Below are 22737 nucleotides of genomic sequence, written 5' to 3'. Positions count from 1 at the left end.
AAGCTTAATCTTCAGGGACCCCTGACTCACACAAGACATCTTCCAAAGCCCTATACCTAATGTTTTCCTCAACATTTATAAATATAAAAATTTTCAAATACTCAGAAATGTCAGTAGAGTTATGCTGTGAACATCTGAATAGTCACCACCTACATTCTACACCTAACAATTCACCATATTTTATCATATACTTATCAGTTCAGCCATTCTTCTTCCTACCGGTGATCCATCCTTATTTTTTATGCATTTAGAAGAAAATTTCAAACATCAACACAATTCATCACTAAACATTTCAGCATTTATATTATTAACTGCAGTTCAATATTTGTTTACAGGGTGGTGGTGTTTGTTTGTTTGTTTGATGGGGGAAGGTAATGTGTCCATGTTGTGAAATACACAAATCCTAAATATACCATTTGATGAGTTTAACAAATTCATACACATGACTGATCCAGACCCCATCAAGATGACAAACATTACCATCATGCCCCCAAATCCTATTATGTGCGCACAGTCAAGCCCCCTCTTCACTCCTGCCCCGCAATTCTGATTTAAATGGTATTTTTGAGGTATAATTTTCCCACAGTGGGTTACACGTTTAACATGTGTGATTTGATGTTTTGACATATATAATGCACCACCACAATCAAGATAATGAACATGTGCATCAGTTCCCAAAGCTTCTTCATGCTCCTTTATAATCACTCCCTCCCACCACCCCACCACCCCCATTTCCCTAGGCAACCACTGACCTGCTTTCTATCATTACTGATTAGTTTGTGTTTTAAAATTTTTATGTAAATGTAATCATATGGTATATGATAAGTTTGCCTTCTTTCAGTATAACTATTTTAAGATTCATCCATATAATCACATGTATCCTTAATTTATTCCTTTTTTCTAGCTGAAAAATAGTTGAAAACTATGGCAATGTATGAGTGTAACCATTTATTTATCCTTTGATCTGCTGATGAACATTTGAGTTGTTTATAATTTTTGGCTATAACAGATAAAGATGCTATGGATTTTTATGTACAAGTCTGTTTGCATATATGTTATTAAAAATTTTTTTTAACTTTTTATCTTATATTGGAGTATAGATGAATAACAATGTTGTGATAGTTTCAGGTGGTATATACTTTTATTTCTCTTGGATAAACATCTAAAAACGAACAGCTAGATCATATGGTAGGTGTACATTTAACTTTTTAAGAAACTGTCCAACTGTTTTCGAGGATGGTAGAGCTATTTTCCACTCCACGAGTAGCGTATAGAGCTCCTCTATATTCTTGTCAACATTTGGTACAGTCAACCTTTTTAATTTCGGTGATCCTAATAAGTATATAATGAGTGCTATGTCATTGAGCCTTTAGTTTGCATTTCCTAATGACTAATGATGTTGATCATCCTTTCATTTATTGATCATGCTTTCATTTAAGTTGCCATCTGTGTGTATCTTCTTTGGTGATACTTCTGTTCAAATCTTTTGCTCATAGGTTGTTTTGCTTTACCAATTATCATGTTTTGAGATTTCTCTATATACAGTATTCTGGATACAAGCCTTTTATCAGCTAAATGATTTGCAAATATTTTCGTCTTTTTGGGGGGCGGGGGGTGGATCACCACAAGGCATGCAGGATCTTGGGGTTGAAACTTTGCCTCCTGCAGTAGAAGAACAGAGTGTTAACCACTGGCCACCAGGGAAGTTCTGCAAGTACTTTCTACCAGGATTCAGTTCACCTTAACGACATCCTTTGAAGAGCATACGTTTTTAATTTTGAAGTCCAGCTTGTCAGGTTTTGTTTTCGTGAGTCATGCTTTAGGAGTTATCCAATCTTTGCCTAACCCAAGGTCATAAATATTTTCTCCTGCTTTCTTCTGTACATTTTATAGTTTTAGAATTTATACTTGAGTTTATGACTTATTTTGAGCTAATTTTTTATTGAGGGCAAGATGTGGATTATTATGTCTTCAAATATTTTTTCTTCCCTATTCTCTCTCTTCTTTGATTCCAATTACATACATACTAGACTTCTAGATGTTGCACAGATCTCTGAAGGTCTGTTCTTTTACTTTTTCGTCTCTGTTCTTTAGACTGAATAACTTCTGTTACTGTAGCTTCAGGTTAATCGACTTTCTTCTTTGTCTCCAACTTTCCATTAAGCTCATCCAGTCAGTTTTTAAATTGAGATACTGTATTTTTAAGTTCTGGGATTTCCATTTGGTCCTATTTTTGTTATTTCTATTTCTCTGCTGAGATTTCTTTCATGTTCCTTCATTATAAACATGTGTTCTTTTACATCCTTGACAATGGTTACAATAGCTGCTTCAAAACCCTTGTCTGCTAAAGCCACCATTTAGGTCATTTTGGGGTTAGTATCCACTGATTGACTTTTCTCTTGATTATGGATTATGTTTCAAGTATCTTCATACCTCCAGTAATTTGGAATTTGTCTTGGATACTTTTCCTGATAGTTACAGAGAGTATGGACTGTGTCATAGTTCTTCAGAGAGTATTTTTTAACAGGCAATTAATTTGGCTGGACTTAAATTCCAAACTGTGTCTCCCCTGTACTTGCTTACATATGACTGCACATCGCTGTGCAGTCTTTTAGGCTTAGCTGGCTGCTTGAAGTCTGCTCCACCTAACTCAGAGGTAAGATAGAGATTTGGGCAGAGATTATATACAGAATTGAGGCTTTTCTTCTCTGGCTTTCTCCCTGCCTGAATTTTCCCTCTCACTTTCTAAGTACTATGGTGGCTCCAAACTTTGTCCTCTGATTGTCAACCAAATTAGACTGAGAGCTTCTCTCCAAGTTTTAGCCACTGCAAATGGGCTGATGGGGTCTTACCCTTGGGATAAAATCCATGAAAAGGCAGGAGATTCCCCTACTGCTGTCTCTTTTTTCCAATTATAGACACCCCCCGCTTCTAGTTTCTACCTGCCTTTAGCTGCTTTCCAGTGCCCCCAGGTAGCTGTTTTTTAAAAATATTTTATCCAGAGCTTTTATTCATTGTCTGTTAAAGGATTTGCCTAACAGGAGACGGTTGGCCTTTGTTGGAAGTAATTTTATATTTTAAATTTTGTAGTCCTTTAAAAAATTTTTATTTATTTATTTTGACTGTGCTGGGTCTTCGTTGCTGTGTGCAGACTTCTCACTGTGGTGGCTTCTCGCTGCGGAGCATGGGTTCTAGGCACACGGGCTCAGTTGTGGCTTGTGGGCTCTAGAGCTTGGGCTCACTTGTGGTATACAGGTTTAGTTGCTCCAAACTATATGGAATCTTCCTGGCCCAGGGATCAAACCCATGTACCCTACATTGGCAGGCAGATTCTTAACCGCTGGGCCACCAGGGAAGTCCTTAATTTTTTAGTCTTTAAGAGGTTCCTCCACATTGTTTAAGCATCAAGCCCCATGAAGCCTGCATCCACTCAAGGCAACTTCCAGGGATCTCATGCTGTATTAGTAGAATAGTGGTAACATGGAGAATAAATTCCTACTGCATATTAATAGCACCCTGTGCACACTTCAATTCCCATAGCATTCTAAAAGGCTGATGCAGAGGAATTTCAGACCACCATTGTTCTGGTTGTTAATATCTGGTAGAGGAGATTTTCTTCCCCTCAACCTGCTTTGAACTTCTGCAACATTTTGTTGTTTTCTAGATTTGCTGCACTTCAAACAGGGACAACTTTTCATTTTAGTCCATTTATGCCATGCAAAAAAATGAGGTCCAAAAATGGGGAGCACCTCATGTAAAATAGTAGCAATGATCGGGGAGGAGAGGCAGGACCCAGCTGTCCTGAAGTCCTATCCAGTCACACGTGGCCATCACAGCACTTACCTTACTCTGTTTTTATTATAGTCATGTATGGACTATGCACTTTTCTCAAATGTTTTCTGAGGTCTTCAGATCTCAGCTCTTATATCAGCACTTTAGAGAGTCCTTTCTTGAATCTTCAATTGAAAAGAGGATTTTCCTAAGCACTTTCCATTCATGTCCCTCTGTTTACAACTTTTATGATATTTACCATATGAAATTACCTACTTTATTCTTGTTTATTGGTCTATGATCTACCCCCACTTAGTAGAATGTAATTTCCATTGGGTCAAGAGTCGTCTCTGTTTTCTATACCATATCCCTCTTCCCTGGTGGCTCAGTGGTAACGAATCTGCCTGCAATGCAGGAGACCCGAGTTTGATCCCTGGATCAGGAAGATCCCTTGGAGAAAGGAATGGCTACCCACTCCAGCATTCTTGCCTGGAGAATTCCATGAACAGAGAAGCCTGGCGGGCTACAGTACATGGGGTCATAAAGAGTTGTATACAACTGAACAACTAAAGGAAAGAAAGTGAAGTCGCTCAGTCGTGTCCAACTCTTTGCGACCCCATGGACTGTAGCCCACCAGGCTTCTCCATCCATGGAATTTTCCAGGCATGAGTACTGGAGTGGGTTGCCATTTCCTTCTCCGTAGTATCTTCCCGACCCAGGGATTGAACCCGGGTCTCCTGTATTGCAGGCAGACGCTTTACCATCTGAGCCACCAGGGAATCTCCCTGAACAACTAAGTGTATATATAATATACCATATAGACCAGAGTTGGGATTCCAGTAGTGGTTTAATAAAGTATTTGTTGACTGAATGGACTAGAAAATGAATGAATGATGGTACTCCTAATGCTACAGGAAAACTATTGGCTTTCCCCAGAGCCTGGGGAGAAGGCTTACCATGAGTGTTAAGTTTCTTTGGCATATTTTAACCTTGAGAATTCTTTCAAATTTTTCATTTTATTTATACATCCAGATTCATAACAGTAGTTACCATCATGTAGTTTCTAATTAGTAACTAATATACCATTAGTTATACCTTTTGGTGAAGGGGAAAAAAAGACATACATCTAAACCACTCTTCCGTGAAGTGGTGCATAGTGCAACAGGGGGGTTGGTGGTGTAAGTAATCACCCACTAAGTTGTAAACAGGAATTTCTCCCCTAAAATGGAACACAACCAACACTTTTGTCCTCTAATTATAGGAAACTTTTGGAGGTTGGAGACAAGACTATACATTTCTGGCTTGTGTGTTTATTCTCTTATTCTCCTAATTAGTAAACATGACCATTCAGTTCAGTCGCATCCGACTCTTTGTGACCCCATGAATCGCAGCACGCCAGGCCTGCCTGTCCATCACCATCTCCCGGAGTTCACTGAGACTCACATCCATCGAGTCGGTGATGCCATCCAGCCATCTCATCCTCTGTTGTCCCCTTTTCCTCCTGCCCCCAATCCCTCCCAGCATCAGAGTCTTTTCCAATGAGTCAACTCTTCGCATGAGGTGGCCAAAGTACTGGAGTTTCAGCTTTAGCATCATTCCTTCCAAAGAACACCCAGGGCTGATCTCCTTCAGAATGGACTGGTTGGATCTCCTTGCATTCCCAGGGACTGTCAAGAGTCTTCTCCAACACCACAGTTCAGAAGCATCAATTCTTCGGCGCCCAACATGACCATTAGATGGATCATAAATGAATATACTCCCAGAACTGTTCAGAAACATTCTGTGTATTTTTCATCAGTTCAGTTCAGTTCAGTCGCTCAGTCGTGTCCGACTCTTTGCATAGTTGTCCAAATTCTGTCCTTTTTGTTTTCCAAATTTTTTTGCTATGTGAGTATTACCTATTAACTCTTAATGTAAAAAATTTTTAAAGAATCATTCAGCATTTGATGATGTGCCTACGTATTCATTGACAAGGAAAGTAATTCAAGATATATTAAGATTAAAACAATTCCATCTATATTTAAATATCCATATTTAGATAGATGAAGATTTTAAACGGAGTTAACAATGACTTCTCTGGAGACAATTTTTCTTTTTTGCTTCTATGTATTGTCTAATCTGCATATTTAGAGTCTGAGGGTCCGCTCCCTGGAGGCTCCTCTGCCATTACTTATACAACAGTGAGAATCATTCAAAATACTTTTCTTTCTACTCCATAATATTTGTATTTGTTTACAAAATAAAATTCCTTACTCCTCGTACTAACCTTGCTCAGTAGAAGCTCCCTTAAAGGCAGGGAGATGGGAAAAAAAGTACAAATGCTAAGGTTGGCTTTGGTGACAGACATCTTCTTCACCAAAGACTTTAGGAGCAACAGCATGAGGCACAGTTTTAATACTTTCATAGTTTCAAAATGGACTAAGAAATCTTTCCTTTACAACTTTCTCCCGCCACAAAGTTCAAACAAAGAGCGGTAAAATCCTTCTTCCGTTTTTCTCTTTGGGGGCTGGGCGCGTGTTGACGGACGTTGATTTCTACCAATTGTACGAGGCTTCCTTGCGCGTGGTCCTGCCTGCCCCGTTTACGAAGGGTCAGCCAATGAGAGCGCCGCTGTTTCAGTCAGCGGCGACCAAAGAAAGAAGAAGAGAGGCTATTGGCTACCGGCTGGAACTGCTGCCCAATAGGAGTAGGCCGAGCCAGCACCTCAGGCGGGCAGCTTGAGCGGCGGGCAAGAGGCTGTGGTAGCCCGTCCGGCAAGTTTTTCTAAGGGGGTTGCGGCGCCTCCAGCGACCTTGCGACTCTGACCGTGTGCTCTGGCTTCAGGTGAGGCGGGCGCTTGCCTCTCCCCAGGCCTTGGGCGTCTGGGTCCGGGAAGACTTCCCCTGGGTCCCTGGACGTAGGGCCCGAGTTGGGCTGGGGGCGGGCTTGAACTCGGTGGTCTGAGGAGATTTGGGCGCTCCGGGCGGCCCCAACGGTCGGGGCCGAGGCACCTAAATTCCCGTTCTTCCGGGGCTGCTGGGGCGGCCCCCGAGGTGCCGGTGGGGCGGGGAAGGAAGGAACTCCGGATTCCTGGAACGAGCAGAGTTCGCCGCGGGGCGGGGTTCAAGAAGTCGCTGGCCCGGAGTCAGAGGTCCCTGGTCGCTCTCCAGGGAGTGGAGCCTCGGACTCTTCCTGTGCAGATAACTGCTGTCCCTCGGAGTGCCCGCTACTTGCCTCACTTTCAAGTTGAACAAAAGACCTATCGTTCTATCCAGCTTTACCTCACAGCAACACTGTGACGTAAATACTTGTATTATCCCCACATTTTTAAAGACGAATAAGTCGAACACGGAAGCTGGGCAACCGTCCTAAGTAAGGGCCTCAGGTAGGACGTGACCGAACAGGGATTCGAACCCAGGTCGGCCCAACTCCCCGCCCGCGCCTAGTCGTCTTTTTAATTGGGAGTCTTCATCGCACCTAGCGTGGACATTGGTTGAAATCTGAATAAGAAAGCTTGGGAAAACCACGGGATTTCTAGGACCGGGCTGCTCACGTCAGGGGGGGAGGGGGGGGGACCCGCCGACGCGCGCCTGCTCAACCCCAGGCCTGGCGGGTTCTGTGTTGGCCCACATTGATGGGGAAGCTTTGCTCCAGCACGGCGCCGTGTAGAGAACTTTCTTCCAGGATGACGTTGTTCTCTATCTCTTCTGTCTGTCAATATTGGGTGCTGATATGTTCATAGAAGTTGATTGGTTTTGCGTTTTTAGGTGTATGTATGGCGGGTAATTCAGTAAGTATTTAGCATCTACTGTGTACTTCTTGTGTAGGATGCACCGATGAATGAGGCTGGGATTTGGCTCTGGGCCTTTCACATCTCATCAGAACTTTTGTTCTCTAATCAGAACTGGCATATCATGGGAAGAAATTTCACTTTTTAATGTTAACCATACTGAAAAGAGCACAGAATAATTTTTAAAAGATTCGTGCATTCACCACCCCTATCTAACAAATCTTGACTTTGACCTTTTGGTAGAGTTTTTCTTTCTTTCTTTTTCTTAAATAAATAAATTCTATAGTCAAAACCTCATATGTACCCCAGCACCTTCCCTCTCCTGAATTGGGTATTTTTCATGCTCGGGCTTGTTTTATACTACCTTATATTTATAAATCCATATAGTAGTGTGGTTTTGCATATTTTTAAGTGCCCTAAAGATGGAATTAATAACGAAGTTTCATCTGTAGTCTGCTTTTTTCTTTTCAGTATAATTTTTGAGGAAATTTACTGAATTGGGATTCTTAGTTGGAAGAAAGTTTATGGTTCCGTCTTGACCAGAGGTTTTGCTTCACATTTTTCTCCATTTTGAGTTCTTGTTCTTGTACTTCAGTTAGTCAGGTATTCTGACTTAACCTTTTAAATATTATTTTTTGCTGTCTTTTGTTTTCTGAGAGTTCTTCACGTTTATTTTGCAATCCTTCTATTAAAGCTTTTATTTTGATTTTTTTCCCTTGGCATTTTAAGTTTGGATTTATTATATTTACTTACTTTTTACCATTTCTTGCATCACATTTCTTTTTTCCAAGTTTCTTCTCTTTGTCTGCTTTGGTCTCCTCTCATGTTGGAGGCTTTTCTTGAATGTCAGTTGTTCTTTGGCTGTTTGTTTAGCAGAGAGCACTCCCCCTCCCCCCCAGAAAACTGATTGGAAGCTGTGTATGAATGACTGAACCTTACCAACCAAGGGACTTTTACCATTAGATGTAAGGACAGAGACCTAGCCATTTTCTTGAGATTTACAAGTGTTAGTATTTATAGATCTTTTCTCTTCAGCTGGTTTTCTCTAGAGAACAGTCCTCTAATCTACTGCCTTGAGGCACAGAGAATATGTAAAAACCAGAATATTGCATTCTGAATTTGTGCAGCTGGGGAGAAGGGTTGGAAGTGTTTCACACTTGTGAAAGTTTGTAGAATTTCACTTAACTCCTTGTTTTCACTGCTGGTCTTAAGTCTGTGTGGTTCAAAATTCCAGTTTTCTGCAGCATAGGGAGAGGTGTTTTTTGTTTCCTTGAGGAACAGATTACTTTCACAGGCTTTCAGCTGATCCTCCTTTCCATCTCCATCTTTCAGTGCTGTCTTCTGTGATATGTTGTTTCTACAGTTCCCTCAGTGGAAATTAGCTTGCTTTTCAGTAGCACACAGTCCTACCAGTTTTGGTATGGAAAACTGATTTGTATGTCTCATACACTCTTTGCTTTGTGCTTGTGACTTATTCTTTTTTTAATGCTATTTCTTGCAAGGGGATCAGGGTCATGTTCATGGATTTTCAGGAATGACTAGGAAAGAAAAACATACTTCATCCGCTGTGTTTATTGGACTTCTCTGCATTTATGCTGACCACTCCAGTCTGGCCTCTACTCACCACTTTCGGCAAACAGCTCTTTTCTAGATTATCTGTCACCTCTGCATTGCTAAATCTAGTGGCCATTCTTCCCCTCAGTAGCACTTGACACATCTGACTGTCCCCTCCTTGCATCATTCTTCCAAGACACCACACTCTCCCAGGTTTTCTCCTACCTCATGGTCTTGGTTTCTGGGTTCTCTTCCTATAACTGTTATCCTTTTAATGTTAATGTCTCTGGTATTAGTCCTTGGCCTGCTTTTCTTCTATCTCAATTCCTTCTTAGGTAGTTAATCTATCCCAAGATTTTAAGTGGCATGACTATACTGAGGATTCTTAAAGCTGTCTACTCTTCCATCTCCACTGCTACTATAAAGTGGTCACTTTGCCTGCACTTTTCCTCTCATACAGTCCTTTCCTAACACAGAAGAAACTCCTTACCAAGGCCTTTTAGTGAAAGTGTTGTGTATCATCAACTTCACTCCTCATATTAAATCTCATACTGTCTGCTCTTTCTTACTGTGCTCGTTATGCTGGGCTTCCTAGTTTCTCTGATGCACTAAACCCATACTTAGCAGACACCTTGTATTAATTTTCTTCTGAAACTCTTTCTTGGCTCTTCATATGGCCAACTTTTTTTTAATCCTTCTTGTCTTGGTTTAATTTTCACTTATAAGAGGCCACCTCTCACTGTTGTGTCTTGCCCCCCACTCCCAAAACCAAATGGCACAATATATAATTTTTCACATTGATTTGTTTATTCTCTCATTTGCTAGAATGTAAATTGTATTACGCTGGGTCTTATCCACTTATCTGTTTGCCTCTGTGGAGTGTCTGACTATATGACAGATGCTTAAATATTTCTTGAAAAATAGACTAATGTAGTGGAGTAGAGACAGGAAACAAATAATGAAAGGAACATAACCAGTGCTTAATAAATATTTATTTAACGGACTAACAAATGGACTTAGAGACAGAAAACAAAAGTAATGAAAAAGTTGAAGTAAATAAAGGTTGCTCAGCCTTTTTGGAGGAAATAGGTAAATTTCTGTTTTGAGTTATTAATTATTTTGTGAAAATGTTCTTTCTGTGTTTATTTTTTGCACTTTAGTGCCATGAAAGATGAATATTGCCTACTAAAATTAAATATAGCATTGTATGCATTTGTTGTAGTAAATGTCCATATACAGGTCATGACAGAACTGCAAGAGGTCTGGGGGATTATTTTCAGTAGTTCAATTCTCTTATTTTATAGATTCTTTCAAAGACTAGTGCCATGATCACATGCGGAGAAGGCAATGGCACCCCACTCCAGTACTCTTGCCTGGAAAAATCCCATGGATGGAGGAGTCTGGTAGGCGGCAGTCCATGGGGTCTCGAAGAGTCAGACACGACTGAGTGACTTCACTTTCACTTTTCACTTTCACGCATTGGAGAAGGAAATGGCAACCCACTCCAGTGTTCTTGCCTGGAGAATCCCAGGGACGGGGAAGCCTGGTGGGCTGCTGTCTATGGGGTCGCACAGAGTTGGACACAACTGAAGTGACTTAGCAGCAGCAGCATGATCACATGACTTTATGTTTTCGAAGGGCAAACAGGATAACTGGTTAAAAGTCCTTATTATAAGAAAAGAGCTAAAATCATCTTTTTAAGTTTCTCAGTTTTGTCAAGAATGATCTTAAACATTAAATGATAGCCATAATTAAATAAAACATGCCATGTAGCTGATACATTTTACTAATACTTTTTACAAATGTTGCTTCCTCAGTGATGGCTCATGAAGCAATGGAATATGATCTTCAGGTGCAATTAGATCATGGTGCTGCAGAACAGCCTGCTCCTGCTGAGGTGGTCAGCAGCCAAGGGGGACCACCCTTGCTCCAGCCTCCTCATACTGAGGAGGTCAGCAGCCAGGAGGGACCACCCATGTTGCATCCTGTACTTGCTGAGGTGGTCAGCATAGAAGGAGGACCACCTCTGCTCCAACCCATTCCTGAGGAGCTGATCAACAGCCCAGAGAGAGTGCCGCTGCTTCCGCCTATTCCACAGATACCTATTGATCTAGAGGAAGTGGAGCTCTCAGAAACAGAGACTGTGGGGAACCTCAATCCAGGAGTTTTAGAGGAGTTTAGACCGAGATCTGGTGCTAACCACACTCCCCAAGTGACTTCATTGGATTCAATGAACAGCTTCATCAGTGGGCTGCAGAGACTTCATGGCATGCTGGAATTCCTGCGACCAACTTCAGACCGCAGAGTGGGGCCCGTGAGAGCGAGGAGGAGTAGGAGGAGTTCTGCTTCACGGAGGGCAAGAGCAGGAGGGTCCCAGAGGACAAACAGTGCCAGGTAAATAGATGTGTAAATAGTGGGATTAGTACCCTGATTGGGAATTATGAACCTTAGGCCCCGATGATAGCCCCAGTGCTGCCAGGAATTGGCATTGTGACTTGGCAAGTCAGGTAACCTTTCTGAACCCTCAGTACCTCATAAATCAGATGAAAATAAAATTACTTGGTTTATTTACTTCGCAAAGTAGTGGAGAGGATAAAGGTATACAGATAGGTTTTGAAAACTTGTTGGTAGTTTGTTGACAGTGATGTCTGTAGAGGCTGGCTTTTCTTTCGAGCATTTGTCTCTCGTACATCATATATATATATATATATTTTTTTTTTTTTTCTTTTTTTTTTAACTTGCAAGTCCATTCCACTTGCCCGAGATTCATTGTTCATTGGCACTGCACTTAGTGGTACAGTAGATTTTGTAAGATGGGCAGGCTGGATTTAGAGAACCCTTGTGAAAAGTAGAGTGTGAATTAATATAGAGCTTATCTGACTAAGTGGGAAACATTCTAGCCCTCCTTACCTGATACTGTGTTGTAGAGTTAAAAATAATTTTCTTCCATAGGATTTGGTTTGAAATTGCCTCTTGAAGGGGTTAGCTGTCAAGTCTTAACAGTTATTATGAAGAATAACAGTTGTCTATATTTTAATCTGTTTTTTAACTTCTGCTTTATTTGAAATACTTAGTTCCACAGTTGGCTCTCTAAATGTCTTCATAATGTTGAAAGAGACTGAATTCAACCTTTTCATTTTAAATGTGAAAGAAACTTGGACCCTGAGAGAATGATCTATTCAGGGTCTCGGAGTGACAGTACAGAGGAGGTTAGAGCTGATGTTGGAACCTGGGTCTGACTGTTGTCTACAAAAGCAAATAAAGGAAGCTTCAATCAGATCCATTTTTCTAACACTATGAAAATAATGTGGGGCTTCCATGGTGGTCCCGTGCCTAAGACTCTGCACTCCCAATGCAGGGCGCCTGGGATCAATCCCTGGTTAGAGAACTTAATCCCACATGTGGCAACTGATAGTTTGCATGCCACAACTAAGACCCGGTACAGCCAAACAAATAAATAATAAAAAATAAATATTGAAAAGAATGAGATGGCACTAAATAGTGGTAGCTGGGCCATCTGTTACCTGTGTTTTACAAATGAGGAAGATGATGGGGTGATTTATGATTTGACTGAGATAACCCTGGAATTGGAATTGTGCCTTCTGATTCTGAATTTCAGCATCCTTTTCAGTGGATCCTGCTAATTAGTGTATCAGGGCTGCTGTTACTTTAGCTGTAGTCTAATGCCTGGTCAATGCTGGATGTGATCCATCAGGGGTGAGAAGAGCCTAGTTCTGTGTTGACAGGAGTTGCAAGTGCATGCTACTCTGTTATTTTAAGGTGCCATTTACAATGATTTTCAAAGCAAAGTAGGATTTCATATATTTGTGTCATAGATGAAGGTACCTTGTCGTGCAATTTGGCGACCCTGTTGAAATAATAAGGGGGCTGAGAATTGAGAGTGGTATCCTCAGGAACTGTGAAGAGGACTCTTAAATTGTCCTCAGGCTTGGTTGTTCATACATTGAGTGAGTGGGTGAGGGGATTGTACTTGGTTGAGGATATTAGTGTAATGAGTTCACAGGAGAACGACACTTATAAACCAGACGCCAATTTACAGAGAAAATTAGAAACAGCACAGAGACCAGATTCTCTGGTATTGTCAGCATGGTTCTCCTAGAGGATACTGACACACAGAAGCCAAACTCTATAATCAGAAAATTTCTTGATGTATATAGAATCTGTGCTCAGGGATTGAGCTACAGAATTTAGATGTTAAATGATGTCAGTTTGTCTGTCTCCACAAAGAGAATAAACCTTCAAGGCAAAGCACTGTGCAGGGAACATGGATTCTGGAGCCTGATAAATGAGACATTAAAATTTTTTGCTGTTAAATATTGTGTTGTGAATAAATTCCACACTAAATTCACACAGAAATCTGAGCTTTCCCAGGACTGATTTGCTTATACCTTCTGAATATCTTGAAGTGAATTTCTCATGATGGTGTTTGGCGGCATTTACTCACCTGACACACTACCCCTGCACCCGGTATTGAGAGCCTGGGCCAAGGTGAGATGCTTTTGCCTCAGGCTCCACCACATTGGGGGAATCTACCTAGTGGGATATTCTTCCCAACTACTTCTCAATCAAGGTCACAAACTCCTTTCCTATTTCTTTGTTTGAGGCTGCTTGATTCTGACTGTCAGCATCATCATTCATTTGTCAACTATTTGTAACACTCCACTATGTGAGAGACTGAACTTTTGCCTTGGAGATACATACATCTGAACAGGACAGATCAGGGTATCTGTTTTCATGGAGCTTATGGAATCTAGGACTACAGAGGGTAGGCAAGGGGCAAGAATTTATTCTACTGTTATTTAATCTAGAGATGATGAGTGCAGGAAAAGAGGAGGATTTTAAGACTATACTCCTAACCACTGTCTCCCAGTTGCTCTTCATAGTCCCCTGCTGACCTTGGAAATGCCTATTTGCTAATAAAAGCAATATTGATGAGTGATTTTTTAAAAAAAGTTAATCACTTAATTTTTGCTGGTTTCTATATAGAATGCTATTGATATGCATGTAATGATGGTGGTTTAGGTGCTAAGTCATGTCTGACTCTTAGGACCCCATGGACTGTAGCCTGCCAGGCTCCTTGCCCATGGGATTCTCGAAGCAAGAATACTGGATTGGGTTGCCGTTTCCTTCTCCACGGGATCTTCTGACCCAGGAATTGAACCTGGGTCTCCTGCATTGCAGTAGGCAGATTCTTTATCTACTGAGCTATAAGGGAAGCCCTATGCTTGTAATAGGTTAACTTTATTATGTATTTCATTTAGTTCAAATGTTCTTAGGCAGTGCTGCGCTTATGTGCTTATCCTCATGAGTAGCTATAGCTGCTGTTCACGCACAGTTCTTAAAAATAAATTTGTAAACTTGCTTAGCATTTTCTTAAAAAGGCAAACCTGAGTGCCATTAGTGCAAATGGCAGAATAAGGACCTCAGAAAAATCCTCTGTATCGAATCAATGAAACAACTGCCAACATTTATCAAAATCAGCTATTTCAGTATTCTGGAAATTATCCAGTGCTTATAGCAGTTCAGTGAGTGAGTCTCAAAGAAAGCCAGTTGAGTCTCAGTAAGAACTGTGAGCTTTGTGACATTCCCTATTCCCATTCTCTTCAGCTCCATAGTAGTCTTGAAAACTGCCTGTAATCACAGTGAAGGGCCAGTAGCCTAGAAGCAACTAGAGAGAGTAGAATGGAATTGGAGGTACTTTGAAACCTCAATCCCAAAGAATTCTTGTTTCACCTGTTCAGTGATTTCCTGGAAAATGCCACTTGAAAGGTTATTCCTGACTTATGCTTAAAGCCTATTCCCCAGGATCTGCTTGAGGCAGTGGATGGTCACTGGGGCAAACATTAGACTAATCAAAAAGCCTAAAAGGAAAAGCTGGGGAATGTGATCTTCATATGGGGTTTTAAAAAGTTCTGACATATTCATGGGAATCTAAAAGGCCACATACATGTCGAGGGCTGTGTGCAGCTGTACCCATGCTCAGGAGAGGCCTAAGAAGGCACTGAGGCAGTTAGCTCTCATCTCTGGCTGACCTTGAGGCTCTGCATAAGTAAGAAATGAAGTATAAGGTAGAGTTGTCACCTGCCTGGCTGATTATTGATGATGTGCCCCAACACACACGTCAGATACCTCAGTGAAGACTGGGAGGCTTACTGATTCCAGGTGTTTAAGGAAATCTCTGTCTAGTCATGAGCTGAGCACAAAGCTAACCAGCACGCATAGCAAAGAATGCAAACTTTATAGAATTACTTCAGAAAGTCACTAAACAAACAGTAGCAACTATAATAAATAACAGCAACAAACCCTGGGAATGGTGAATTCTCATTTCCAGAGTTATCCCATTATGTTTTATGAGATGTCCAATTTTCAAGAAAATATAAGATGTGTAAAGAAAATATAATCATTACACAGGAAAAAAAGTTGTTTATGAAGAAACCAAAATGTTGAACTTACTAGATTATTTAAATATATTCAAAAAACTAAAGCAAAGGATAAAACACCGTGTCACCAGGTAGACAATTTTAATAAAGAGACTGAAGTTATAAAAATGTACAAAGTAGAAATACTGAAGTTGATACATGTACTAAATGGAAAAAGAAATCACTGGAGAGCTCAACAGAAAGTTTGAGTGGGCAAAAGAGAGAACGTCTAACTTTTTGGTTGTTTTTTTTTTTAGCATTTTTAACTTGAAAAGAAAAATGGCTTAAAATGAGAATTGAAACAATAATGACTGTAGCCAGACTTAATACCCCCAAAGACCTTGGTCTGAGTAGCTGCAGCAGCAGAATTCATGAGGCTGTATTTGATCAATAGGGCCGTTTTTTGTCTTGTTCACTCTCTTTTCAGCCCCCTAATATCAGCAGACAAATTGCCAAGTTAGTTTTCTTTCTTTCTTTTAATGTATTAATGAGTCATGTCTTTAAAAGATATTGACAAAAGAAGTACCAGTAAAGTAAGATTAGCTTTTAGCAGAAGGGTCCACCTTCAGTGTGAGCTAATGGAATAATTGAATGGAAAGAGCATATGTAGTCCAGTCAGCATCTGCCTGAATCTCTGTTCCTACGTCAGCATTTAATGGCCTGGTGATGCATTAAAATGACTAGGATTTACCTCCAAATTACTGTGGATTATTCTTGTGATGATAGTATGTTGTACTAGAATTCTGTTGTCTTTCTCCATGCGTAGGTTGAGAGCACCGTTGGATGCTTTCTTTCAAGCGAGCAGGACCCAGCCTCATTCATCAACCACCTCTTATGATTCAGAGACTAGGAATCTTGTCTCTGATGACTTGCAGGTATCAGGTAGTTCTGATTCTGACAGTGACAGCTCCACAGAGTTTGAGGAGGGAGTTGCCCAGGCAGAGGAGCCTGAAGCTGTTGTTTTAGAAGGTGAGTATTCTTTATCCAGATTTCATTCACAAGGTCAACATCCGACAAGCTTAGGCTCCAGAAGGCTAGAAACTCTAGACTTGTGTTTTGATACTTTTCCTCTTCACTCCGGAGGTCATAGATTACTGCTTTATAGTACAGAGCTTACACTCAGTCAGTTCAATCGCTCAGTCTTGTCCGACTCCTTGCGACCCCATGGACTGCAGCATGCCAGGCCTCCCTGTCCGTCACCAACTCCTGGAGTTTACTCAGACTCATGTCTGTTGAGTTGGTGATGCCATGAGCTTACACTGGCCATAACTATACTGAAAGGATTTTATCTGGCTTGCAATTTTATGTGATTTGTGACCCACTGAATTGGTCACTTTTTTCCAAGTCTGTGATAGGAGATATACAGGATGAGCCTAGGGCATTTTATTATGGTAGAAAGCAAAGCTGTATGTCTTAACAGTTATGTCAGTAGGCATAGGTGTAACCTTGAAAGAGAACCTAGTGGCTTAGGGAACTTTGAGCATTTTGGGGCAGTTTGAGCATTAAAAAAAGTAATGAATGTATTCATAGGGTCTTAGATTGAAATAGCATCAGTGAATTCTTTTTTTTTTTTTTGGCTCCTTAATATGTGAGATCTTAGTTCCCCAACCAGAGACTGAATCTGCTCTCCCTGCCATTTCTAATTGGTAGTGTTGCTGTAAAAGGGAAAGCTGTGGTGAGTTAGGCTCTCCTGCTAACCTCATACCTGACTTATATCGTCTTTTGTATGTTACCTGTCCCATCATTTCTGGAAACAACTTGACAGAGGAACTAGAAGACACCTCAACAGACCAAGAAGTTATATGTGCTGGTGGAGAAGACACTGTCCCCAAACAGGTAATATGAACATCCTTTTAAATTTGCATTTACATTTAAAAAGGAGACTGCAGGCTAAAATTTAAAACTCACAGACTTTGTCGGCAGGGGGCCCAGGTGTTACTCATCATTTGTGTGACTCCTTACCCTTAGGTTTAAAAACAGAGGGTAGGGGAAGGTTTGAAAACTTGTCCTGCCCACCTAACAAGGTTATGTATCAATTAAAATAGCAGACATGAATGCAGTTTATGAACTGTCTGGCAGAATGCTTGCTATGAGATAAACCGTTTTTATTTTTAAAAATAATATCACTGTCCTTAATATGAGACATATTTATATAAACTGTGGACCCTGCCAGTTCTGAAACATCGTTGATTCACTTTTTGCATGTTTCTGTTTTTATTTATTCTCTTTAGAAAAATTATGCTCATGTAAATTTACTTATATGTATAATTTTTTTCTTTATTGAAATATAGATGACATACAATGTTAGTTCCAGGTGTACTGCAAAGTGACTTGGCATTTGCATACATTATAAAGTGATCACCACAATAAATTTAGTAACCATTTGTCCCCGTACAAAATTATTATAGTATTATTGACCACATTCCTCATGCTATATGTTATATCCCCATGGTTTATTATTTTATAACTGGAAGTTCAGTCAGTCAGTTGTGTCCAACTCTTTGAGACCCAACGGATGCCAGCACGCCAGGCTTCCCTGTCCATCACCAACTCCCCACTGCTTGCTCAGACTTATGTCCATCAAGTTGTTCATGCCATCCAACCATCTCATCCTCTGTCGTGCCCTTCTCCTGCCTTCAATCTTTCCCAGCATCACGGGCTTTTCCAATGATCAGTTCTTTGCATCAGGTGACCAAAGTATTGGAGTTTCAGCTTCAACATCAATCCTTCCAATGAATATTCAGGACTGATTTCCTTTAGGATGGACTGGTTGAATCCCCTTTCAGTCCAAGGGACTCTCAAGAGTCTTCTCCAACACCATAGTTCAAAAGCATCAGTTCTTCAGTGCTCAGCTTTGTGATCCAACTGTCACATCCATCCTTGACTTCTGGAAAAACTATAGCTTTGACTAGATGAACCTTTGTCAGCAAAATAATTATCTCTACTTTTTAATATGCTCTCTAAGTTGGTCATAGCTTTTCTTCCACAGAGCAAGCATCTTTTAATTTCATGGCTGCTGTCACTATCTGCAGTGATTTTGGAGCCCAAGCTAATAAAGTCTGTCAGTTTCCATTGTTCCCCCATCTGTTGGCCATGAAGTGATAGGACCAGGTGCTATGATGTTAGTTTTCTGAATGTTGAGCTTTAAGCCTGCTTTTTTACTCTCCTCTTTCACTTTGATCAAGAGGCTCTTTAGTTCTTCACTTTCTTCCATAAGGGCGGTCATCTGCATATCTGAAGTTATTGATAATTCTCCCTGCAATCTTCTTTATCCAGCTTGTGATTCATCTAGCCTGGCATTTCTCATGATGTACTCTGCATATAAGTTAAATAAGCAAGGTGACAATGTACAGCCTTGACGTACTCCTTTTCCTATTTGGAACCAGTCTGTTGTTCCATGTCCAGTTTTAACTATTGCTTCCTGACCTGCATACAGGTTTCTCAGGAGGTAGGTCAGGTGGTCTGATATTCCCATCTCTTGAAGAATTTTCCACAGTTTCTTATGATCCACCCAGTCAAAGGCTTTGGCATAGTCAATAAAGCTGAAGTATATGTTTTTTGGGAACTCTCTTGCTTTTTCGATGATCCAGCAGATGTTGGCAATTTGATCTCTGGTTCCTCTGCCTTTTCTAAATCCAGCTTGAACATCTGAAAGTTCTCGGTTCACATACTGTTGAAGTCTGGCTTGGAGAATTTTGAGCATTACTTTGCTAGCATGTGAGATGAGTGCAAGTTAGTACCTCTTAATCCCCTTCAACCTGTTTTGTCATACCCCGCCCCCCACTCCCTTCCCTTTGGCACTCACCCATTTGTTCTCTATGTCTGTTAGTCTGCAGGTTTTTTGTTGTTTTATGTTTTAGATTCCATTTAAGTGAGATCATATGGTATTTGTCCATAATCCATACTGTTTCCTTAGTGGCTGCACCAGCTTATGTTCCTACCAACAGTTCACAAGTGTTTCCTTTTCTCCGTATCCTTGCCAGTGCTTGCTATCTGTTGTTGTTTTGACGGTAGCCATTCTGACAGGTATAAGGTGGTATCTCTTTGTGGTTTTAATTTGCATGTCCTTGATAATTACATTCATGTATTACCTAAATCAAATCCTTTATACAGTGGAAGTGAGAAATAGATTTAAGGGACTAGATCCTATAGACAGAGTGCCTGATGAACTATGGATGGAGGTTCGTGACATTGTACAGGAGACGGGAATCAAGACCATCCCCAAGAAAAATAAATGCAGAAAAGCAAAATGTCTGTCTGAGGAGGCCTTACAAATAGCTGTGAAAAGAAGGGAAACAAAAAGGAAAGATATACCCATTTGAATGCAGAGTTCCGAAGAATAGCAAGGGGAGATAAGAAAGCCTTCCTCAGCGCTCAATGCAAAGAAATAGAGGAAAACAATAGAATGGGAAAGACTAGAGATCTCTTCAAGAAAGTTAGAGATACCATGGGAACATTTCATGCAAAAATGGGGCTCAGTAACCTACAGAAATGGTATGGACCTAACAGAAGCAGAAGATATTAAGAAGACGTGGCAAGAATACACAGAAGAACTGAACAAAAAAATCTTCATGACCAAGATAACCATGATGGTGTGATCACTCACCTAGAGCCAGACATCCTGGAATGTGAAGTCAACTGGGGCTTAGGAAGCATCACTACGAACAAAGCTAGTGGAGGTGATGGCATTCCAGTTGAGCTATTTCAAATCCTGAAAGATGATGCTGTGAAAGTGCTGCACTCAATATGCCAGCAAATTTGGAAAACTCAGAAGTGGCCACAGGACTGGAAAAGGTCAGTTTTCATTCCAATCCCAAAGAAAGGCAATGCCAAAGAATGCTCAAACTACTGCACAACTGCACTCATCTCACACACTAGTAAAGTAATGCTCAAAATTCTCCAAGCCAGGCTTCAGCAATATGTGAACCGTGAACTTCCAGATGTTCAAGCTGGATTTGAACATATCCTCAAAAGGCAGAGGAACCAGAGATCAAATTGCCAACATCCACTGGATCATCGAAAAAGCAAGAGAGTTCCAGAAAGACATCTATTTCTGCTTTATTGCCTATGCCAAAGCCTTTGATTGTGTGGATCATAAGAAACTGTGGAAAATTCTTCAAGAGATGGGAATACCGGACCACCTGACCTGCCTCTTGAGAAACCTATATGCAGGTCAGGAAGCAACAGTTAGAACTAGACATGGAACAACAGACTGGTTCCAAATAGGAAAAAGAGTACATCAAGGCTGTATATTGTCACCCTGCTTATTTAACTTATATGCAGAGTACATCATGAGAAACACTGGGCTGGAGGAAGCACAAGCTAGAATCAAGATTGCCGGGAGAAATATCAATGACCTCAGATACGCAGATGACACCACCTGTACGGCAGAAAGTGAAGAAGAACTAAAGAGCCTCTTGATGAAAGTGAAAGAGAAGAGTGAAAAAGTTGGCCTAAAGCTCAACATTCAGAAAACAAAGATCATGGCATCTGGTCCCATCACTTCATGACAAATAGACGGGAAAATAGTGGCTGGCTTTATTTTTCTGGGCTCCAAAATCACTGCAGATGGTGATTGCAGCCATGAAATTAAAAGACGCTTACTCTTTAGAAGGGAAGTTATGATCAACCTAGACAGCATATTGAAAAGCAGAGGCATTACCTTGCCAACAAAGGTCCGTCTAGTCAAGGCTATGGTTTTTCCAGTGGTCATGTATGGATGTGAGAGTTGGACTATAAAGAAAACTGAGCGCCGAAGAATTGATGCTTTTGAACTGTGGTGTTGGAGAAGACTCTTGAGAGTCCCTTGGACTGCAAGGAGATCCAACCAGTCCATCCTAAAGGAGCTCAGTCCTGGGTGTTCATTGGAAGGACTGATGTTGAAGCTGAAGCTCCAGTACTTTGGCCATCTGATGTGAAGAGCTGACTCATTTGAAAAGACCCTGATGCTGGGAAAGATTGAGGGCAGGAAGAGAAGGGGACAACAGAGGATGAGATGGTTGGATGGTATCACTGACTCATGAGTTTGGGTGAACTCCGGGAGTTGGTGACGGACAGGGAGGCCTGGTCTGCTGCAATTCATGGGTCACAAGGAGTCAGACACGACTGAGCAACTGAACTGAACTGATAATTACTAATGTTGAGCATCTTTTCTTTTTATGTGTCTCTTGGCCATCTCTTTGGCAAAATGTCTGTTCCCGCCTCCTGACCATTTTTAATCAGGTTTTCTTTGCTGTTGAGTTGTGTGAGCTCTTCATTTATTCTGGATATTAACCCTTTATCTGATATATCTTTTAATATCTTCTCCTATTCAGTAGGCTGCCTATTCATTTTGTTGTTAGTTTCCTTTGCTGTGCAAAAGCTTGAAGTTTGATACTCTGGTTTGTTTGTTTTTGCTTCCTTCCCTTGCCTGAGAAGACATATTCAAAAAAATATTGCTAGGACTGCTGTCAAAGAGCTTTAGTGCCTATGTTTTCTTCTATGAATTTTATGGTTTCAGATCTTATATTTAAATCTGTAGTCCATTTTAAGGTTACTTTTGTATATGATGTGAGAAAGTAGTCCAGTGTTTGGCTGAGTCCCTTTGCTGTACACCTGAAACTATCACAATATTGTTATAGTCCATTATAAAATAGAAAGAGAAAGTGGTCCAATTTGATTTCTTTTGCATGTAGTTGTCCAGATTTCCCAACAGCATTTATTGGAGAGACTGTCTTTCCCCGTTGTCTACTCTTGCCTCTGTTTTCGTAAATTAATGGCCCAAGTAAGTATGGGTTTATCTTTGCACCCTTTGTTCTGTTCTGTTGATCTGTATGTCTGCTTATGTGATGGTACCTTACTGTTGTGATTACTGTAGCTTTGTAGTACAGATTGAAATCAGAGAGTGTGATATTTCCACCTTTGGTTTCTTTCTTGAGATTGCTTTGGCTATTTCTAGTGTTTTGTTTTCGTATAAATTTAAAATCATTTAGTCTAGTTCTATGAAAAATGCTGTTCATATTTTGGCAGGGATTGCATTGCATCTGTAGATTGCCTTGGTAGGAGGATGATTATTTTAACAATGTTAATTCTTCCAATGAGCATAATATGTTTTTCCAATTGTTTATGTCATCTTCAGTTTCTTTCATCAATGTCATAGTTTTCAGAGTACAGGTCTTTTACCTCTTTGTTTAGATTTAATTCTAGTTTATTTTATTCTATTTA

General features: G+C 40.6%; 1 protein-coding gene across 4 annotated transcripts in view; it reads left to right on the top strand.

Moving 5' to 3' along the window:
- Positions 1–6268: 6268 nt before the first annotated feature.
- Positions 6269–22737, top strand: part of RFWD3 (ring finger and WD repeat domain 3) — a 34263-nt gene continuing 17794 nt past the window's right edge. For 2 of the 4 annotated variants that reach the window (XM_086349849.1, XM_086349848.1), the window contains exons 1-4: positions 10404–10497; positions 10912–11488; positions 16301–16503; positions 17300–17370. In XM_086349849.1, the coding sequence (XP_086205975.1) occupies positions 10428–10497; positions 10912–11488; positions 16301–16503; positions 17300–17370 (921 nt within the window). In that variant the 5' untranslated portion in view covers positions 10404–10427. Of the gene's footprint in view, positions 6595–10403; positions 10498–10911; positions 11489–16300; positions 16504–17299; positions 17371–22737 lie in introns of those variants that run through there. The other 2 variants (XM_086349851.1, XM_086349850.1) reach the window with 2 other exon arrangements.

This window comes from Bos grunniens, chromosome 18, assembly GCF_055505025.1.
Source record: "Bos grunniens cultivar Pamir isolate PY7600 chromosome 18, Bosgru_T2T1.0, whole genome shotgun sequence".
NCBI lineage: Eukaryota > Metazoa > Chordata > Mammalia > Artiodactyla > Bovidae > Bos > Bos grunniens.
Note: the sequence above shows the minus strand (reverse complement) of the source record. Positions and strands in the feature narration are given on the sequence as shown.